Consider the following 19,234-nt stretch of genomic DNA (forward strand, 5'->3'; position numbering starts at 1 on the left):
AATCCCAAAACCTTAGCAAAATTTTATCCATCTCTTTCTCACCTGATATAGAGAAGTAATCTTCAACCATAGAAATCTTATTGGCTAGTAACTTTTATGTTGCTCCTATTAAAAGAACATGATCAAGAGTTGAGATAGTCTGGTCTTCCCTGTGACCACTGTGTTTTTCTGTCGCTGTATGAGGAAATGACAAATATTTTTCAGGAACATGTATGTATGAAATTGCATACTTACATGTATACATGCATGGATATGTGGCTAATCTATATTTGGACAGAATGGATGAATGGTACAGAGTAAGTCTACAAAGAAGAAGTTATGCCCTAAGAGGTAGCTCAATCGACTGGTGACCACGCCTTATAAAGCGGAGGTCACTAGTTCAAATTCTCCATTCTCCTCTTGTGTAGACATGTCAAAAAAAAAAAAAAGGGTCTACAAAAAAGCCTCACCAAATTATTCGTAATTGGAGCAGTTCGTTAGTCATGTGATCTGGCCTAGAGAAGTTTATTTTAAGCTTTTTATATTACTTGAAATAATGCTACATTAATCTTTATAAAGGTTTTTAATTTTCAATGCAAGGACAAATTTCCATTATCATTGTTAAGATAATACCATTCAGAAACTCCTACAATCAACATTTTCATCAAACAAATTCCATATAGTATTGATATATATATTTAAGGCACCAATTTTTATTTTTTATCAAAATTTTGGTTTCAAATTATGTGTTACCGTCCCATCATTTTATGCATTTATTTACTAAAACAATAAATCACATGAAATGGTAGAACATAAGTTTTGAGCCAAATATTTGAAAAAACTAGCATTTCTTGTTCACATATATTTGAGTGAGCATTGTTCTTTGATTGATTCATGCTTACATGTAATGTACTTTGACCTTTCCATTTTGGCAAAGGGCCGGGCCGGACCGGACCCAAAAGTTCAAAGAATTCTCTCAAAATCAACCATAACATTTTTACTTTTTACATCACATCAATTATTTTTTATTATTATTTAAATAAAAAAATTACTACAAAACAAATTTTTTTATACAAAATATTTTTATTTTTTTCTCTCATAGCAATGAAATCTTTTACGATACGATTCTACTTCTTTTGTCCATTCCATTATCAAACACAGCTATGTGAAGGCGTCAGCATGTTAGTGCGATTCCCTTTTAGACTAATGGACCACGTTTTGTCCTCTTAAACGAAGGTGCGCAGAAAATCCTTCTGCATACCTTTTCTTTGAATTGAGAATATCCTTGTGATAGTTGGAATATAGTTGTATGATTCACAAACGCAATTACGTCAAACGTGAGTCATGTTTAATCATTTAATAATGTTGACCAGTCAATAGCAAATTGTTGTTGGATTTCGCCGATCGTCATAGACTTATTTTATTTTTTATTTTTATTTTTTCCTACGAATGAGTTTTCTTAAAAAGGAGGAGGGAGATCGGAAAGATTGACTTGGGCCTTATGAAACGCCGTTGGAGTTAATTATGACGTTCTTCAGGAAGATAGTCTACGACCATAGTGGCATCATTGCATAATACATATTTCTATTTTAACTATCAATTTTTTAAAATTATTTACATCAAACTTAACATTTTACTATTCAAGATATAATTTATTTACCTACTTTTTCTATTCTTAAAGAAAATAAAGAACCCCATTACTTTATTTATTCATTAATATAACTAAAAATTTGTTAAGCTACTTTATTCAACAAATTTTTAACCATTTTAACTGCAAAGTCTTTTTTGAGAAATTTTTACTAAAGGATAACCAAAATGATTTTTTTTTTCCTAGCTATTTTATCTACATTCATCTATAGTGCTTACTCAAATGTAAAAAAGCCCAGTAACTCTATGGATAAATTCTTAATTGCTTTATTCATTTTTTTTTTCTCTTTTTCTCTCTCCCTGACCCTATTATTAAAATGAATATAAAATTATTAAAAAGATCATTTTAATAAAATAGAAAAAAAAATTAAATAAGTGGATATATATTGTTTTTGAAAAGTAATTAATGAAAATAAAATTAAAAAAATTTAATAAGTTTAAATAAAAATGTAAATGAGTCATTCGAGATTGAGATGCTATAAGAGTGGCCACATTCTCTCGCCAATGATCCTATTTTAGTAAGAGGCAAAACTTCCCAAAAATTAATAGTAGTACAAGGATTAAAAAACAAACAAAAGGGAAGTGCATATGTCATACGTGGCATGCGCTTATTGGCTATCAGTCATGGCGAATGTCAATTGGACCACGAGTGTGAAACAGTGAAAATGCCAGCCATTTTTGTCTCAATCTTAAAAGCTAAAAAGCTTGGAGAGCAATCCAAGTCCAACAGCAGGGCAGGGCAGCTTCGTTATAAATATGTAATTGTCAAAAGTCAGACATTCTTACGCGCAATCTACCTATCTCATTACCGGCAGCTACACGCGTCCTCCTCCTTCCTCCTTCCTCTCCCTCTCCCTCTCCCTCTCGAACGGTCACGGAATTGGAGCTCGTCCAAAGCGAAAATAGTGAAAGTTTGCTATTATTGGCATCCCATTTAAGCTCCGATTCCTCTTCGTTTTCTCCTGTTCGGTAAGAAGTCCCTCTCTCTGTCTCCTCCTGTTCTTGGTCTTCTCCTTTGTAATCTCATACACTAATGATTTCACAGATCTCGAGGAGTTGATTGATTTTATTAATTACACTTCTCGGGATTCGTGGTTTCACTGTCCCGTGTGTTTGTCTGTCTCTACGAAATGTCTTAGCCCTGGTTGATTTCTAGGTTGTCCATTCTTAGGTCTAGGGCTTCAATTTGTTCCTTTCTTTTTTGGTTGTTGTATGTAAATTCGAAATCAAATATAGGGGCTGTTTTGATCATCTGGGGATGAACTAGGTGATCTTTGTAATTATGAAAATGGCCGAATTCTTGTGAATTGTAAATATCTTTCGGTTAGGTTATTGTACATTTGATTCAAAGCTTTTCTGACTTGTGTAGTAGTAACCAAACAATAAAATGTCGTCCGCCGGTGTCACTATTCTTAATCCGGTTCTCAATGAGCCTGTGGTTTTCCCAACTCATTTGTATTCAAAATTGGATCTGTGCTCGAAAGAATCGATTTTGATATATCTCTCCATTTCGGGTTCAATGACTCCCATGCGTGTTTTGGAATCTGATTCCATCGAGTCCATGAAGCTCAGAATTCAAACCTGTAAAGGGTTTGTTGTTAAGAACCAGAAGCTGGTTTGCGGTGGCCGGGAATTGGCTCGGAGCAATTCTCTGCTCCAGGACTATGATGTTGCGGATGGGAATGTTCTGCATTTGGTTCTTAGGCTTTCGGATCTTCAGGTAATTACTGTTAGGACTGTGAGTGGGAAAGAATTTACATTCCATGTGGAACGAGATAGAGATGTTGGGTATGTGAAACAAAAGATTGTGAAGGAGGGGAAGGAATTTGTTGATTTTGAAGAGCAGGAAGTTGTGTTGAATGGAGAGCGACTTGAGGATCAGAGGCTGATCGATGATATCTGTAAACATAATGATGCAGTGATACATTTGATGGTTCAGAAATCTGCAAAAGTCCGTGCTAGACCAATTGAGAAGAATTTTGAGTTGTCTATTGTCGCACCACAGTTGAATGATGGGAGAGATTATGACGGTGATGGAGAAAAGTGTAGCAGACAATATGATGTTGGAGAAATAGTACGGAGGAAACCTCCTGACAGTGATTTTTTGTTGGAGCCAGTTATTGTTGACCCCCAGATTCAATTGCCCTCTGTGATATGGGATATGGTTAACTCTACATTTGACGGATTAGATAGTGGTCATTACCCGATCAGGTCTATGGAGGGTACAGGAGGAGTTTATTTTATGATGGATTCTTTGGGGCAGAAGTATGTGTCTGTTTTTAAGCCCATGGATGAGGAGCCAATGGCTGTGAACAACCCCCAAGAGCTACCATATTCCCTGGATGGTGAGGGATTAAAAAAGGGCACGAGAGTCGGAGAAGGAGCATTCAGGGAAGTTGCAGCTTACATTTTGGATCGTCCGAAGGGTGGGCACTACCCATTGTTTGACGATGAGAAGGGTTTTGCTGGGGTTCCCCCTACTTTTATGGTCAAGTGCTTGCATGGAGGATTCAACCATCCAGGGGATTTGACTGTCAAGATTGGGTCTTTGCAGATGTTCATGGAAAATAACGGAAGTTGTGAGGATATAGGCCCTGGGGCTTTTCCTGTTCAGGAAGTGCATAAGATTTCTGTTTTGGATATAAGGCTAGCAAATGCGGATAGGCATGCAGGCAATATTTTGCTGAGCAAAGCTGGAGAAGATGGCCAGCCTATACTTATTCCGATTGATCATGGGTATTGCTTGCCTGAAACTGTAAGTACTCTGCTTAACTTTATTCATGATTAACTTTCTGTAACTTCATGCGTCCTATGGCATTTTTATTTGTTTTAAACGGCTTGTTGCCTCATTTATCTGTTTTTCACTTTCGTAAATTATGGATTCTAAAATTATTATGAGACTCTAGTATTTCAGTATTCTGGACTCCATGCTGTACATTTGATTCAAATTTCAATCAGGACTCCTAGATAAGGTTTCATAGGACTTACTAGGCTTGATTGAATAAATGGATTTGGGAGTGTACTTCTACAATTGTTTATGATGTATCCATCTGATCATTTTCCTTAAAGGTTTTTAATCTAAATTGATGTGCGAAGCACATTGTTGATTAAGTATTGTCAAAAGACATGTCATTTAGATGATAGTAATTTTTTATTTTTTCAATTGATTGTTTCAGTCTTTTGTTGAGTTTGTTGAATCCTATTCACTTTACACTTATGCTGTTCCTGCAGTTCGAAGATTGCACATTTGAATGGCTCTATTGGCCACAGGCTCGCCAATCTTACTCCACAGAGACGATTGAGTACATAAGATCGCTGGATGCTGAAAAAGATATTGCCCTTCTGAAGTTCCATGGATGGGAGTTGCCACTTGAATGTGCTCGCACGCTCCGCATCGCAACTATGCTTCTGAAAAAGGGGGTGGAGAGAGGGCTCACCCCCTTTGCCATTGGAAGCATAATGTGCAGAGAAACCTTGAAGAAGGAATCTGTGATTGAGGAGATTGTCCAAGAAGCACAGGATTCTGTGCTTCCTGGCACCAGTGAAGCTACATTCCTTGATGCCGTGTAACAAATCATGGATCGCTACCTTGACGAGATTGCTGGATCGCCTTTATCATAAGGATGCTGGTTTTGCTTTTCGGTTTTTGGAATACAGGTATATATAGGTATGGCAAGGCAACTAGGATTTTCTCCTTTTGTCCGTCCACACACAATGTGATTGGAGTAACATTTCTTTGTGATTATCCATTCTTTCATATCAAATTATCAATCACTAGTGTGTTGTGATTGAACTGAAGTCAAGTTTTTTAAGTTACAGATTCACTTCTTTAAGTTTTTTCTTTTATTATTTTTTTGAACGAGGGCCTCTCAGCTTGAAGGGGTAGTGTTGTGTGATTCAATACAACGGATTGTTTGACATGGTAGAAGTGATGAAGCTTAAATCCATTGAGGTTTTGTAGTCCACCAAAACATCAGATTTTTTAACGTGGCAGAAATGATAAACCTTAAATTGATTGAGGTTTTGTTGTCCGAGAAATGTTAGAGGTCATTAAGTTTCTTATTATTTGGCCCATATTTCATTATAATTAACTATTGAACTTGTGGGGTCCATCGTTAACTTATGTGATATCTACATATATAAGTCTACAAATTCAATAGTTAAGTGTAAGGAAATATGAGTTAAATATGTTGACCCCTAGCATTTCTCTTTATTGTCCACCAAAACACTAAATTGTATTATGTGGCTGAAGTGATAAAATCCTGAATCCATGGAGGTTCTGTAGTCAAACAAAAGGAGGAATTTGTCTGAAAATTTTGTTGATAGGAAAAACTGAAATAATTAATTTCGTTCAACATGTAAATTAACTCATTTGTATGCTGTTCAATCCTTACTCTTTATTAGATGAGTAATGCTATATATATATATATCCATCATTATTTTACTGTTTTGATGCGATATTGTTACCTTGAAATCAGTTCTTATTAAAAATAAAATAATGGTGAATTAGCAAAATATCATGTCAACATAATGAAATAATGGTAAGATATTAGTTATAGCACACTCTTAATAGACTGAGCCTAATATTTATGTTATTTATTTTTCACCTCCTTTCTACCTAATCTAACCCACAACAATTGATCTGTCAAGAGAGAGAAAAGATGTTAGCTAACACGGCTTTTAAGCCTTTTATTGTCATTAAACATTGAGTAGCAGAAACAAGTTTACAGTTCCATAAAATACTATACACTTCAAACTATTTCTCCCCAGGTTACATGAATGCAGCAGGGACAGCAGGGTGATGAAGAACAGTTGTGAGCCTCCTTTGCATTTGAAATAAACACAAAAATAACTTGGAACAACCGCATGATGAGGAGATTGAAAGTTGGCTCCAGCCAGAGTCATCTTTGGACTGGAATAAACACAAAAAAGCATATGAATTATGCAGTTACCATTTCTCGTGCATAAAGTTTGGAAATTTTTTGTCCTCCCAAAGTTTATGCAGTTTGACATCCAAAATTTTGCCACAATCAAATGCATGCAAACATAAGCTCCTGCTAGCAGAATTGGCAACAGATTAACTTGAGAAGAAGAGGGCTTGGCAGTGGCAGGTAAATGTCGGATCAAAGACATGCTAGATCTCGCTGTGGTTATGCCATTTGTCTGTCATTTGTGAGACGAAAAGTAAGACTCAGAATAGTTCTATGTTCTTAGAGAGGCCTAAATCCTCCTGAACTTCTTACATGGGTTTTTTCTTCTTTTTTTCAAAAAAAAGCCAACGAACTCTGACTGAAATGGTACTTCTCTCATAAAAATAGGTCGGAGAATGAGGTTGTTTTATTCACGATCTGCTGGATGCAAATATAAGTTACCAATAAAAAATAAGTTTTTTTTTTTTTTTCTTTTTAACATGCTGCCCAAATGCAGGAGGCAGGTATCATCCTTATTTCTTGCCATGCTTTAGCTTCCGCTTCGGCCCTTTTCTGAAGAAAAAAAAAAAGGAAACACAGGGTTTTTCTATGAAAATGCAAACATTGCTGAAATACCTCATGCATATTAAGTAGACTAGTTCCATCCCTCTCTGCCGAATTTCAGAACTAACTTTGTCAGAGTTCAAGAGTTACCTCTTTGAGGGTTTGCCAGTGGCACCAAACACACCCTTCATCATTGAGCTTATATCCACAGAGCGTTCCTTCATGATCTTATCCTGGTAAATTTTGCTCCCAATCTCACTAATTTGTTCCTCCACTTCTTCCACCGTTTGGTCCACATTGAGCTGAAGCTCCCCTTTCCGGATGACAGTTACACCAAAACCATTTCCTTTGGCTTCCCGAAAAGCATCCTAGGGAGAGTTAATGACTGTTAACGAGAGCAAAAAAAAGGTTTCCCATCTCAACAGGGAAAAAGAATAACTAATAACCCAAAGAGGAAAAAAAAATTCTTTATTATATTTTCTAGTGGACAAGAAGGGAACTCTAGGCCTAGCGGTCAGCAAAACACACAAAAGCTAAAGAACATAGCTGAAAGGAATACTTAAAAATACACTACTTTGATAAGTTAAGAGAAGAGGAAATCAAGCATCAGATGGCGCCATCAGAGAGGTCTCTAAAACAAATGATGATGTACGACAAGCATAAATGATATTGTGAGCATGGTCCACTGAGCTGGTTCTTTAATAAAATGTATGACCATCGCCAACAAAGGCACTCAAATGATTATAGAAAACATTAATATGGAGACAAATAAACTCCTTACTTTAGGCAGCCGTGGAACAACAAAGGCATGGCCATTTCCAAGCATGTCCATATGAGCCTGAATGATGTAACACATATTTTTGCAGTCACCAACATCTTCAAAGGCAATCACATGATATGGCTTTGGTTCCAATTCAAGATCAGTAGCCATCTCCAATGAATAGAATCCAACCCTCTGTTCCCCATTATCAACTGTGTACAATTCGATGCACTGGAAAATGGAGAGAAGATAATCTGTAACTATATGGAAAAGGATTTTTTTTTTTTTTTTTTTTTTTAATGATGGGGAACCCCGCATGGCCACTTAGTGTACCCATCCCTGAAGGGCAAACTCCCGGACAATTCAGTGGAATATATACTAAAGCAGAATATAAGGTCAATTAAGTGAAATATTTTGACATGTGCTTAGTATTGACACTTCCTTTTTTTGGTAATGGGCAGATTCAGGTCAAAGTAGCAGAAAAGGTGAAATATCTACGTACCAACACATGTGGGAGATCTAACCACCACAGGTAATCTTCTTCCTTCTCATCTGCGTATTCACGGTATTTGCTCACTACAGCTTGGGGTCCAAACAATTCCATCTCTCTTTTTAGTTTGTTGAGCTTCTTTTCCATGAATTTCTTATTCCTTTCAGGTACTTTCATCATCAAGTCCGCTGCTTCCTGTATTTCATTTTCAGTGATCCACCGATCTAAATCCTTCCCTACATCCTTCATAATTGATTTAACTTCGGGGTCTGTCTCTGCATTGTAAGATTCCAAAAATCCATGGGACCATTTCTTTGTGTGTTGCCAATATTCCTTCCCTGATTGTGTTCCGGCTTTAACAGAACCATCACTGCCTTCAACTACTGTCTTAGATTTTTTTGAATCCCCATCATGGAATTTTTTGTTTGGATCAAGGGCTGGCAAAGAAGTTACATTTCCAGAGATTGGTGATTCTGTTGTTTTTTGAATCGAGTATTCCTGATCCTTCTTTATGGGGTATGAATTACCAGTGTTTTCACCCAAAAATGCCTTCCTTTGTTCGAGGAAGTTATTGAGGAACTCAGGATTTTTTTCCACTGGAGGTACTTTCCAGCGTGGTATGATTTTTTCTGGTGGATCATACAAGCTGATACCATCTAGAGGGAGAGAGAGAGAGAGAGAGAGAGAGAAACATTATCAGCACCAGTGCTTGAAAAAACTTCAAATGCTAGGTTAATTATATGCACATAAACTTAGCCACTACTTGGTGACTTAATATGTATAACCATTTACCAGTCTACGTATTGGTTCTTGAGAACTTCATTCTTAATGTAGAAGTCGTTACAGGTTTCAGCATGAGGTGAATTTCATTGTATTGCTGGTACTAATTTGGATTTAGTTATATTAGAAAACTAAAAATATTGCTTTTAAGTTCTACCTTAAGGAAATAACGAGTGAAGGAAAAATAAATGATTTAAGAACAAGTAACTACCTGCTCCATAATCAAGATTTTCAATGTTTGAATGTAGCCATTCGTGCACTTTTGACAGCTTTTCATTCTCTTTCTCAACCTTCTTCTCAAGACCCCTAAAGAATGCCTGTTTATCTTCAGCATCCATCAAATGAAATGGATCCCGCCCCGCCAATTCATTTTCACGGACTTGAAAGACAATTTCTCTAAGACTGTCATCTTTCATCCACTCAAGTTCACTATCATCTTCACTAAAACCAAGCTCTGTAATTTTGGTATTTATATTGAGCTGTTCATTAATTTTTTCTCTAGCAACCATGTAATTATCTTTGAATCCAACTCCAATCTTCTTCATTATGGGCTCAACTTCATGAAAATTTGTCTCTATCCAGTTTTCCATCTTTGCAGATGATCCCGCCTCTGTATTGATGTCATTACCTTCATGATTTAAGGAAGTTTGGGGCTTCTGAAGACCTCCCATTCCACATCCCAACTCAGAACCTTCAGAATCATCATTGCTGGTTGGGACAGATTCCTTCGGAGAAACTTCACAAGCATTTGTGGAAGGTATAGAATTTGATGTTGGACCTGAAATGGCAGCCACTTTGTCATGAACGTCCAATTTATGGCTTGTACTGCTACTAAATCCCTCCTCACTTGGAAGCCTGAAAACAGCAGCACTTTCTTGCACAGTTTTGACGCCAGATTTTATGCTAGGCTTTAGGTTGTCACGTTTTTCAGAAAGATAGTCTCTAGCTTCTTTTACTGACAGTATCACTCTTGGTTTTGTTCTGATAGAATTTTCCTTTGACAAACACGATTCACCATCAGGAGTATCAGAGAATCGGATGACTTCTCGTGTGTGTGTTAACTGCAAAGCACTTTCGCTATCTTTACAATCCTGCATAGTGCTTTGCCTATAATCTGAAACTTTTCCACTTGGAGCGCTACTATCTTGCCTATCCTTGTCCTCTATGAAAGTGACCATACTGAGAAATCCAGTATCATCAAATTTTGGTTCATCCAAAGTTCCCATCGCTACAGTTCCATAAATACCATGATTCTGCCCTGAATTTCCATTTGGAAGGTTAGTTAAAGACCCTTCATCCTCTTCACTATGCTTATTGACCAGTTCTATCTCACTAGATAGTTCATTATTCACAGCCTGCTTTTCTTTTTCATCTCTATCAGTCTCAGTTTCCCGTGCACGCCTGGCCATTTGTCTGATTTCCTGAATTTTATTATCCAAGTCGGTAGATTTGGCAGTCAGAGAACCAGATGAATGTCCTAATGACAATTTATCAGTGCATGCCTTGGCTTTCAAAATAGTATCCACAAGTTCTTCCTTATCAAGCTTAGGCTTCTCAACAAACAGAGTGGGCGATTCTGAAGTTTCTTGAACAACCTCCACGCTCACCTTCTCCAACATCTCTTTCTCCTTTCTCGACTTTATCTTCCTCCTCATCATTTCTTTCTCAGCTTCTGTATGGTGAACCTCCTTCTCCCCGAAAGTAAATAACTTCTTTACTGCCCACAACGCAACAAATACAAATAACACCATTCTACCAACCCTCGGGAGCTTTGGGAGCAGCTCAGGCGGAAGAGTTAAACTCCGAACCGCCTTAACAAAACCAGACTCCGCGCCTTGAACAACAAACTTCGCCACCGAACTATTCTTCGGAAGCACATTCTTCCCACTCTCCATCTCTCTAGCCAAACTCTCGGCACGCAGAATTTTCAGGTTCACTTCCGCTGAGTCCTCCAATTCGCGTCGATCAACACGGCTTCTTCTTGAGATTTCGTGCTCGTCAACCGAAACCCACTTGACATTCCCTTCCGAATCCTTAAAAACCGTAAAAATAGGACCCGACCCAATACCCCAATCCTCGATATCCTTCTTATACTGGTCAGCCCAATTCTCTAACTTATTCCACAATACAGATTCACTCAAACGTTTTGACTTGAATTCCTCCCTTCCACCATTTTCAACTCTATCAACAACACCACCATGATCAGAGTCATGCTCTTTTGCACCACCAAAATTTAAATCATCTTTAATACCGCTATCATCCAAACCAAGATTCGGTTTTTGGAAATCAGAGCTGGGTTTGTAAGTAATGGGATTGTTACGCACCTGTTGATAATCAACGAGCTTCTTCCTCAGTGAGTTCCGGCGACTCGTGGGTCGACCAAAATTTGCAAGCACCTGGAAATTTCTGCTGCTACGTGATGGTAAATAGATTGGAAATGACGGGTTCTTGTAGAAATTCGAGCTGGGGATGTTGTACCTAAATGAGGTTCTCTTGCTCCAAGCTTTAATCGGGAATTTGGGAGAGAAAGGTGAAGTTCCAGAAAGAATAAGAGGTATTTTTGGGTTTGGAGGAGTGAGAACCTCCATGGATTAAGACAGTTGAAAGAGAGTGAATCGTAAGGAGCATAGCATCGCACTCGTAGTGTCTAAAATGTCTTTGATAGAAGAGGTTTTGCAGCATCGCTAAAACCCATTTGCCCACCGGTGGAAGCTGATGATAAAGTCCGCGAACGACGTCGTGGTGCGATTCACGGGGAAAAATGATTACACAAGACTCGCTGGAGGTTTATCAACGGGCCCAACAACCCAAGCAAATCAAATCTTGGAATAGTGTATCAATGTAAGCCCACTATAACAAGGAGCCCAATTGGAAAGGGTAAATTGATAAATAACCACAATATGGACCTAATGGGCTTCTGAAAAAGGTAAAAGAAAAACTATAAAAGTCCAAAAAGTCTTGAGTTGTTAATCTTAAATGAATAGAATAAGATAAATTTAATCATTTAATTGATATTTTAACAATTATTTTTATGTTTTAAAAAAATCAATATATCACATTATTAACTCCTTCTATGTCAACTTATCTGCATGTTCAAGGGCGGATCCAGGAATTTTTTCCTCGGGTCCAGGTTCCGAAATTATATATATATATATATATATATATATATATATATATATATATATATTACCATTTTGCCCCTGAGTCCGTTTCCCTCCCTCATTTCCTCTCCTCGGGGCTTTTTATTTTATTTCTCTCCTCTTCCCACCACTACACAATTGTCTCCCATCTTTCATAAATAAATATTTAAAAAAGAAAAGGTACCCGAAAACTTAAGCCCCACTCATCTTCAAGACAAATTAGCAAAAACCCATTTCTATTTCCGAAAAGACAGAATGAACTTTTAGTTGCAGATTAAAGAGGAACACAAAAATAGCAAAAAAATTAACCTAAAACTCAACCATTTTCTGAGAGAAAAGAGGGACCACTTACCGACACCGCCAGTGTGGCCAAAGGTTTTTTGTGTCGGAGTGAGAGAGACAAGAGCGAGGGGGGATACTAAACGCCAGGGAGAAGTTTAGTTAGATGTCTTCGCCGGTGACCAGAGCCCTTGCCAGAGTGACAGAGAGCCAGAGAGGGGGAGCGAGGGAGGGATGGGAGAGCAGTGGGAGAGGGAGAGTATTAGGTTTAGGCTTCAAAAAAATTTTGGGGAATTTGGGGAACCACGAAAGTATTAGTTTTCTTAATATTTTTTAGTATTAAAAAAATAAAAAGAGAAGAGAAGTTAGACATATGTTGGACAAAGGTTGTCACCCTGTCATTTCTCTTCTAAGAATGTGTTTAGTTGAGAAAAGCTTATTTTTTTATTATTATTAAAAGTGGCCCAAGTGGGCATATAAACAGTAATTTTTCAAGGGCCATTCTATCTAAACTTTTTTTTTTTTTTTTTTTTTTCAAAGGGCATTAAGGAAAATTTTCTTTTGTTGGGTTGCCAAGGACGCCCCACCCCATAAGGTGGGTCTGCCCCTGTGCATGTTGCTATTGTAAGAGTTCCTAAAATCTTTTATTAAGATGTTGCTCCTTTGTGGGTGAGTGGTGTTCTCTTGAGCCTTTGTAAACGTCTAAGGTGAGGTTATAGAAGAATATTATAAAGGGTCAAAAGATGGTGCTTACGTGCCTTTTATAGTGTTTATGAAAGGAAAAAGAATTATGATAAATTTTGAGGACCGTGAGAAGACTTTATAGGAGATTTGTCCTTATTCTTTGTAGGAAATTAAGTTTATATTCTTCTTTGTAGGAGATTAAGTTCATATTCTTTAAAACTTTATATATGTGGACAATTGTTTGAGTCATCTTTAACGATTAGTTACAGTGATTTGTTTGTTCTTTTTGCTCCTTTTATTTTATTTTTTATTTTTTTGTGTTTCCTTTAGTATATTTTCTATGTATTTAAAGGCACCCTATGCTTTTTATGATATATAACCTTCTGCTGCTACTCAATTTAAAGCTGACATCCTGAAATAGCTTGTAAAACAGAATCAACAGAATCAATATATATATAAGGTCAAGGTACAATCATTCACAAGGCCTCAACTTGAAGAATGGGGCAATTTCTTTTTTGCTTTGCTGAACTTTCTTTTATTTGGGGGGTAGATTTTATAAGTTTTTCTGATTCTTTTTGTATGCAAAGTCGCGGTTCTTGTTAAACTGCTGCAAAGCTTTCTGCTGAAATTAGTTGGGTTATAGTCACTGATTCTTGGTTGAATTCACTGATTCTTGGTTGAAATCTGGCCAAAAAAAAAAGTGCAAAAAAGGGAGGGGAGGAAGAGAGAGAGAGCTCACAGACAATTTATGAAAGGTTGAAACCTTCAGCACCATGCATAATTAATGACAAGCAATGTTATCTGCGTCATCTACTAATATTATTATTGTTCCCAACATAATGCATGAAAGTACAGCACACAGGGAAGAGAGAGAGAGAGAGAGAGAGAGAGAGATCCAGGCTAACTACAAAGATTGTGTATGCAGGCCCCGCCTTCTGGGTTCTGCTGTTCTTTCCATATCCGGCCCGTAACACGCAACTTGAGCTCTTTCCTATCCCCTCCAGAGAAGAAAAGTGCCATGTTCCGCTGTATAATGAGGCCATCATGGCTATCTCTAACTTTCCTGTGGCTGTCCCTTACGCTTCTTGGGTTGCCCTCCCAAGTCAGTTTTCGACCATTTCCTCCAACTTCCAGGCTATAGGTGTAGTTTCTAGCGTCGTTTTCATCACCCATGAAACGGAGGAATGCCATATAAACAGGAGCCATGCCAAGCTGGAAGGCTTCAAAATGGAGACAGAAGTACTGACCAAAACAGTGGAAGACCTAACGAGGACAATAAAAAAGAGACAATTACTCAAGTTTCATGAAAATTCTACAAGTGGGAGTAGCAATCATCAGCAAGATCAGGGACAAGCGGCCCTCGGATGCAGCACAAAGAATGATAAAATAGCAATCTTCTATAAAACAAAGAGCAACGTGATTCAGTAAACTACTATATAATTGGCATATCACTGAGGATGACGTAACAGTAAAAATTGTTTATTTGCCCTTTCAATAAAAATAGGGTTTTCAATTTCAATCAAGACTTATTCCACATAGGAAAAAGAAACATGTATACTTACAGTTAACATCCAAGTAGCATTTTCTACTTCTCGGGGATTTGACTTGACATAACGATGGTTAAAAGTGCATCCAGAATGCATATCAACCTTGTGATCATCCCTTAAGTGGGCAACAAGGAATGGAATATCTCCAACGACAGAGCAGTCCGATCCAGCATATGGACAGTTGTATGGTCTGAAGTTACAAACAGCTTCATGTTTGAGTTTACTATAGTAAGGGAATATCTCAGGGCACCCAAGAGAGCTGTATTTGCAGCGCAGTTCAAGTGATTCAGCTACCTTCTCCAATGCTAGACACCTAATGTCGCCAAGCTCCTGCCTACAAGTTGGACACCGGTTGTGTACCCTTGTTTTACAGGTCGAACAGAGGGTATGCCCATTGTGGCACTGCAGAAACAATAATTGTTAGAAACTCAGAAATCTTTTAGGCATCCTAAGGACTGTGAGTAACATGACTCTATTCCCAGACACAATGCTAACCCAAAGTTTCCCACTACTTGTAGAGAAACAGTGACAACATCTGGGAGGAAGCCATCAGATATGGTTACATAACCTCAGAAAATCTGGCAACAAAAGCATGCAGGTGTTTTTAAATAAATACAACATTTTAAATCAGCAAACATCAAGCAATAAAAAAATAATAATAATAATTAAAAAAAGAAAAAAGAAAAAAAGAAAGATCAATCATGTCAAACTACTCGCTAGGAAGAAGTTAAATAATACACACGAAGAAAGCCAAATCTGACCTCTACACCAATACTAGCTCCAACTCAACACACAAAATTCAGGTGGTCAGAAACTCTTCAACAAAATCTTTTCTGATAACCCTGAAATAGAAGCGTCTAACACCAGAAACCCAAAATAGAGTTTAACCCACTTCACTTTTCCCAGACTTGCTTTCAGACAAACCATTTTAAAGCCATCCAATGCCAGTACTCCATTTTTAACTCACTTCATAAAGAAAAGCCTCGGTCATGCATTTGCCAATTGCAGATCTCTCATCTCACAAACAAAGTTCTTGGATGACACTTAAGAGCACCATTGAGACTACCCATACAGACATGGTAACAAAGATTTGTAACCATGAAATAAAACAGTAGATCTGGACCAAGAAATTCTATCTATATAATATGACAGCAGGGGGGAAACAGGATTATAGGAATATCCTCCTCACGACCAAGAAAGGAACAAAAATGGCGCCTATAAAAGAAATGAGAAAAAGAAAATACCAAGCCACTCTGTATTTGATCTAATTTCAGTTGCCACTAATTCTAAAGTTCTTTTGAACCTGATAAAACTTCCAAAGACAAAAAAAATTCACATCACATATCAATATCTCCTGCAGCAGTCATGTCACACCCCATTATGAAACATAGGCCATCATTGTAGAAGGATCTAACAACGAACAAACCTCTTTTGGAGGGGACCCACCAAAGCTTGTCTTCACCTTCCCGAAGATATTCCTGTAATCTTGTTTTTATCATTGTTGTTGATAGTCGTTGTATGTGTAAAAGGAACGCGGAGTTTGTAGACCATCTTCTTCTCCATTGTGAAGTTGTCAATGCCTTATGGGATGTTTTCTTTAGTTGATTTGGGTTCTTGGGTTATGCCTAAAAGAGTAGTTGACTTATATACATGTTGGTGGACTGTCGGGAGCACTTGAAGTGTTGCTGTGTGCAAGATGGTTCCATCATGCCTCTTGTGGTGTCTATGGAGGGAAATGAATGATAGAAGTTTTAAAGACCGTGAGAGGACTTTGGAGTAGCTTAAGTTGTTATTTTTCTATATTTTGTATCTTTGGACAGCAGCTTTGTTTATCCTTTGGTAATTAGTTACCATGATTTCATTATTCTCTTTTCTCCTTCTAGTTTGGTGTTTTCTCTTGTATACTTTCTATGTACTTGGGGCACCTTACACTTTTAATGAAATCTCGATTACTTATAGAAAAAAGTAAGTCCACTATCTAGAAACTTTCCAAACAAGGATACTCTAACCTACCCGAAATAGAGTTTTTTTCTCCCGGCTACAAGCTAAAAATAAACTCAATCCAAAACCACCGAACCATGTCCTAACTGACACAGACATGCTGCTCATAAAATTTGAACATAATAAGAGGAGTTTAGGGTTAGGGGTATTACAAGTCATCAGCCACCATTCAACTATGTGATCAGCTAGAGAGATTCTATAGAGCAATTCCCATTATATGCAGTTATTATAGCCATGTATTTCATTAATATAGGAAATTTCATGTCTTCTTCCAAATAGTCACTAGTAGTCTCCGCCCATGGAAAACCATCCTAATTAGTTAACTTGATTTTTGCAGACCCAAATAGCAATGGAAATTTAACTTGACAAAATCACTAAACTGCAGTTTGCAAACACATCACACCTATTATTTCACTCACACACCAGAAACCCTAGCTCTCACATCTTTTAGCACCACTACCATCTCAAATAAGTTGCACGTGCCTAATACAATACAACATAAGGGAGAGGGGTTGTTATTTAGAATAATCGCTGGCTAAACAAAGCATAGGAATTTAACCAAACAGACAGTGCTGCTATCTTAAAACTACAATTAATCAAGGAACATGATTGAGATCATGCTATCTCACATAAGCTCCTTTAGATTACTCACTCACACAAGACTCATTGTGAAATCATAAAATCATCCGCCCTTCCCCATCTTTGAGATCAAACTGGTATAGTAAAGAGGGATAGAGCCATTCATATGGAGGTGCACAGTTTGGGGAACACAGGAAACAGTAGAACAAATCAAGTAAACTCCCTTAGTGCTAGATAAGTAATAAACAAAGCTTTTCTTGGTTAAGATGTATATAGAACCATCAAAGAACCCCAATTCAGAACCAATAAACTTCAAACTCTTGCAAAACGCAATGTTTTAACTCATGGCACGCTTACCCTTAGCTGCACCTTCTTTCCAGACTGTTTTGCATAAATTCTAGCAACTAAATCCCCCCAAAATCCAACCCAACCCAACCAAATCTCACAAACATAATCATCCAACAGAACTTAAATCCTACCCAAAATTTCTTCTATTTGGTAGTGCATTCTGCTCTTTATCTAACCTCAACATTCCCAATGCAATGCAATTATAACACAAAAATCCATAATCTTTACCAGCCCAATCAATCCAAAAAGAATCATCATCATAATTATAATAATAACAACAACAATAATAATAATAATAATAATCAGTAACGATAATAACAAAAATAAAATAAATAACAAATAAAAAGCACATAGAAGCTGGAAGCAAATTGATCAAGTCCAACAGAGGAAAATATTGAAATAGGCAAAAAAACAAAAACAAAAAACAAAAACAAAAACAAAAAAAACGAAGAAGAACCCATCAAGCAAAATGGAGGAAAAAAACAAACCTGATGGATTGGGGGGTACATTGAATTAGTGCATACAGGGCATTCAAGAAGCTCATGGACGCTGGTGGTGCTGGGACTGTTGTTGTTGTTGTTGTGAGGCTTGGAAATCGAAGGGAACTGATGGTGATGGTGATGGATCTCGTCCTCATCCATCACATCCGGGGATGGCACGATATCAATGCTACCTGACTCCATTCATATAAAACAAAGCCAACCCACGAACACACAAAACCAAAATAAGAAATTTATGGGTTATCCTAAAATGGGTATAATTTTGTGGTTCCTTTGTATAGGATTCTCGCTGTACAGTCCAGAAGAGAAGGACAAAAGAGAAAGAGGTCAAAATTGTGGGCAATTGGTGGTGGGAATGAATGTTTTGTATGTAATCATGTGAAGAATGAACGAACAAAAAATAAGGAAGAGCAATAAGGGAAGGATTCCATCTGTATAATTATAAGGATAACTATTCATCAAAAAGGGTGCTTTTCTTCATCGTTTTACATACGCAGAGAGAGAGAGAGAGAGAGAGAGAGGGGCACCGTTGAAAATCCAAGAGCCATTTGATCAACATCATGCGGATTTGAAGTTTGAACTGAGACCGTAATGATTGGTATATGGAGATTATAGATCCTTATTAATTACCACTACGATTTTTTTAGTTACTTAAATGTTTGTATGCTGTAATAAGAAGAACGACTGTGCTATCATCATCTTTTTTATTCTTCTAAAATTGGTATGGTTTTTAAAATTATTATTAAATTAAAATTCAAATATGATTTATCTAAAGTTTAATGATAATTTTAAAAATTATGTCAATTTTAAAAGAATAAAAAAAAGGGAAATCATATCATAAATCCTTAGGTTAATGCGCTTTTTTTAAAAACTCTCTGAGTATTTTTTTTTGAAAATTTAGTCCCTGGGTCACTCGAAACTACTAGAAAACTCTCTATCGTCAATTTTTGTTAACTGCCGTTAGTCCACTCAAAACTCACCGTTTCATCTAATTAAAATATTAATTTAATTTTAAAAAATTAAACT

General features: G+C 37.1%; 3 protein-coding genes across 5 annotated transcripts; 1 reads left to right on the top strand and 2 right to left on the bottom strand.

Annotated features, from left to right (window-relative positions):
* Nucleotides 1-2,402: 2,402 nt before the first annotated feature.
* LOC132187109 (phosphatidylinositol 4-kinase gamma 4-like) lies at nt 2,403-5,544 on the top strand. Its single transcript, XM_059601285.1, has 2 exons — nt 2,403-4,381; nt 4,858-5,544. The coding sequence occupies exons 1-2, from the start codon at nt 3,014-3,016 to the stop codon at nt 5,194-5,196; spliced, it is 1,707 nt and encodes a 568-aa protein (XP_059457268.1). The 5' UTR covers nt 2,403-3,013; the 3' UTR covers nt 5,197-5,544.
* Nucleotides 5,545-6,290: 746 nt separating this feature from the next.
* On the bottom strand, nt 6,291-11,801 carry LOC132186955 (uncharacterized). 3 transcript variants are annotated; one of them, XR_009440780.1, is made up of 6 exons: nt 9,342-11,801; nt 8,363-9,006; nt 7,882-8,091; nt 7,251-7,468; nt 6,999-7,109; nt 6,457-6,538 (listed from the first exon to the last, which is right to left on the bottom strand). XR_009440780.1 is itself a non-coding variant. In XM_059601084.1 (5 exons), exons 1-5 carry the CDS (start codon nt 11,716-11,718, stop codon nt 6,325-6,327), a joined length of 3,663 nt encoding a protein of 1,220 aa, XP_059457067.1. In that variant the 5' UTR covers nt 11,719-11,801; the 3' UTR covers nt 6,291-6,324. The 3 variants fall into 3 exon arrangements, 2 of the variants coding, with proteins under 2 accessions (XP_059457067.1, XP_059457068.1); XM_059601084.1 differs by lacking the exon at nt 6,999-7,109 and having other exon boundaries at nt 6,291-6,538; XM_059601085.1 differs by having other exon boundaries at nt 6,445-7,109.
* A 2,183-nt stretch (nt 11,802-13,984) lies between these two features.
* Nucleotides 13,985-18,785, bottom strand: LOC132188378 (E3 ubiquitin-protein ligase SINAT3). The gene is made up of 3 exons (XM_059602810.1): nt 18,197-18,785; nt 14,796-15,182; nt 13,985-14,496 (listed from the first exon to the last, which is right to left on the bottom strand). Exons 1-3 carry the CDS (start codon nt 18,389-18,391, stop codon nt 14,134-14,136), a joined length of 945 nt encoding a protein of 314 aa, XP_059458793.1. The 5' UTR covers nt 18,392-18,785; the 3' UTR covers nt 13,985-14,133.
* Nucleotides 18,786-19,234: the final 449 nt, after the last annotated feature.

Source organism: Corylus avellana, chromosome ca7 (genome assembly GCF_901000735.1).
Source record: "Corylus avellana chromosome ca7, CavTom2PMs-1.0".
In the NCBI taxonomy this organism is placed as follows: Eukaryota; Viridiplantae; Streptophyta; class Magnoliopsida; order Fagales; family Betulaceae; genus Corylus; species Corylus avellana.

What these genes read in the sequence shown, in the direction of transcription:
- LOC132188378 (XM_059602810.1), bottom strand. Translation starts at nt 18,391, where the DNA reads ATGGAGTCAGGTAGCATTGATATCGTGCCATCCCCGGATGTGATGGAT. An exon ending in TGTACCCCCCAATCCATCAG is followed by an intron (nt 15,183 to 18,196) that starts GTTTGTTTTTTT and finishes TTGTTTCTGCAG; the next exon opens with TGCCACAATGGGCATACCCT. An exon ending in ATGCTACTTGGATGTTAACT is followed by an intron (nt 14,497 to 14,795) that starts GTAAGTATACAT and finishes TGTCCTCGTTAG; the next exon opens with GTCTTCCACTGTTTTGGTCA.
- LOC132186955 (XM_059601084.1), bottom strand. Translation starts at nt 11,718, where the DNA reads ATGGAGGTTCTCACTCCTCCAAACCCAAAAATACCTCTTATTCTTTCT. An exon ending in TAGATCTCCCACATGTGTTG is followed by an intron (nt 8,092 to 8,362) that starts GTACGTAGATAT and finishes TCCATTTTCCAG; the next exon opens with TGCATCGAATTGTACACAGT. An exon ending in ACTGGCAAACCCTCAAAGAG is followed by an intron (nt 6,539 to 7,250) that starts GTAACTCTTGAA and finishes TGTTTATTCCAG; the next exon opens with TCCAAAGATGACTCTGGCTG.
- LOC132187109 (XM_059601285.1), top strand. Translation starts at nt 3,014, where the DNA reads ATGTCGTCCGCCGGTGTCACTATTCTTAATCCGGTTCTCAATGAGCCT. An exon ending in GGTATTGCTTGCCTGAAACT is followed by an intron (nt 4,382 to 4,857) that starts GTAAGTACTCTG and finishes CTGTTCCTGCAG; the next exon opens with TTCGAAGATTGCACATTTGA.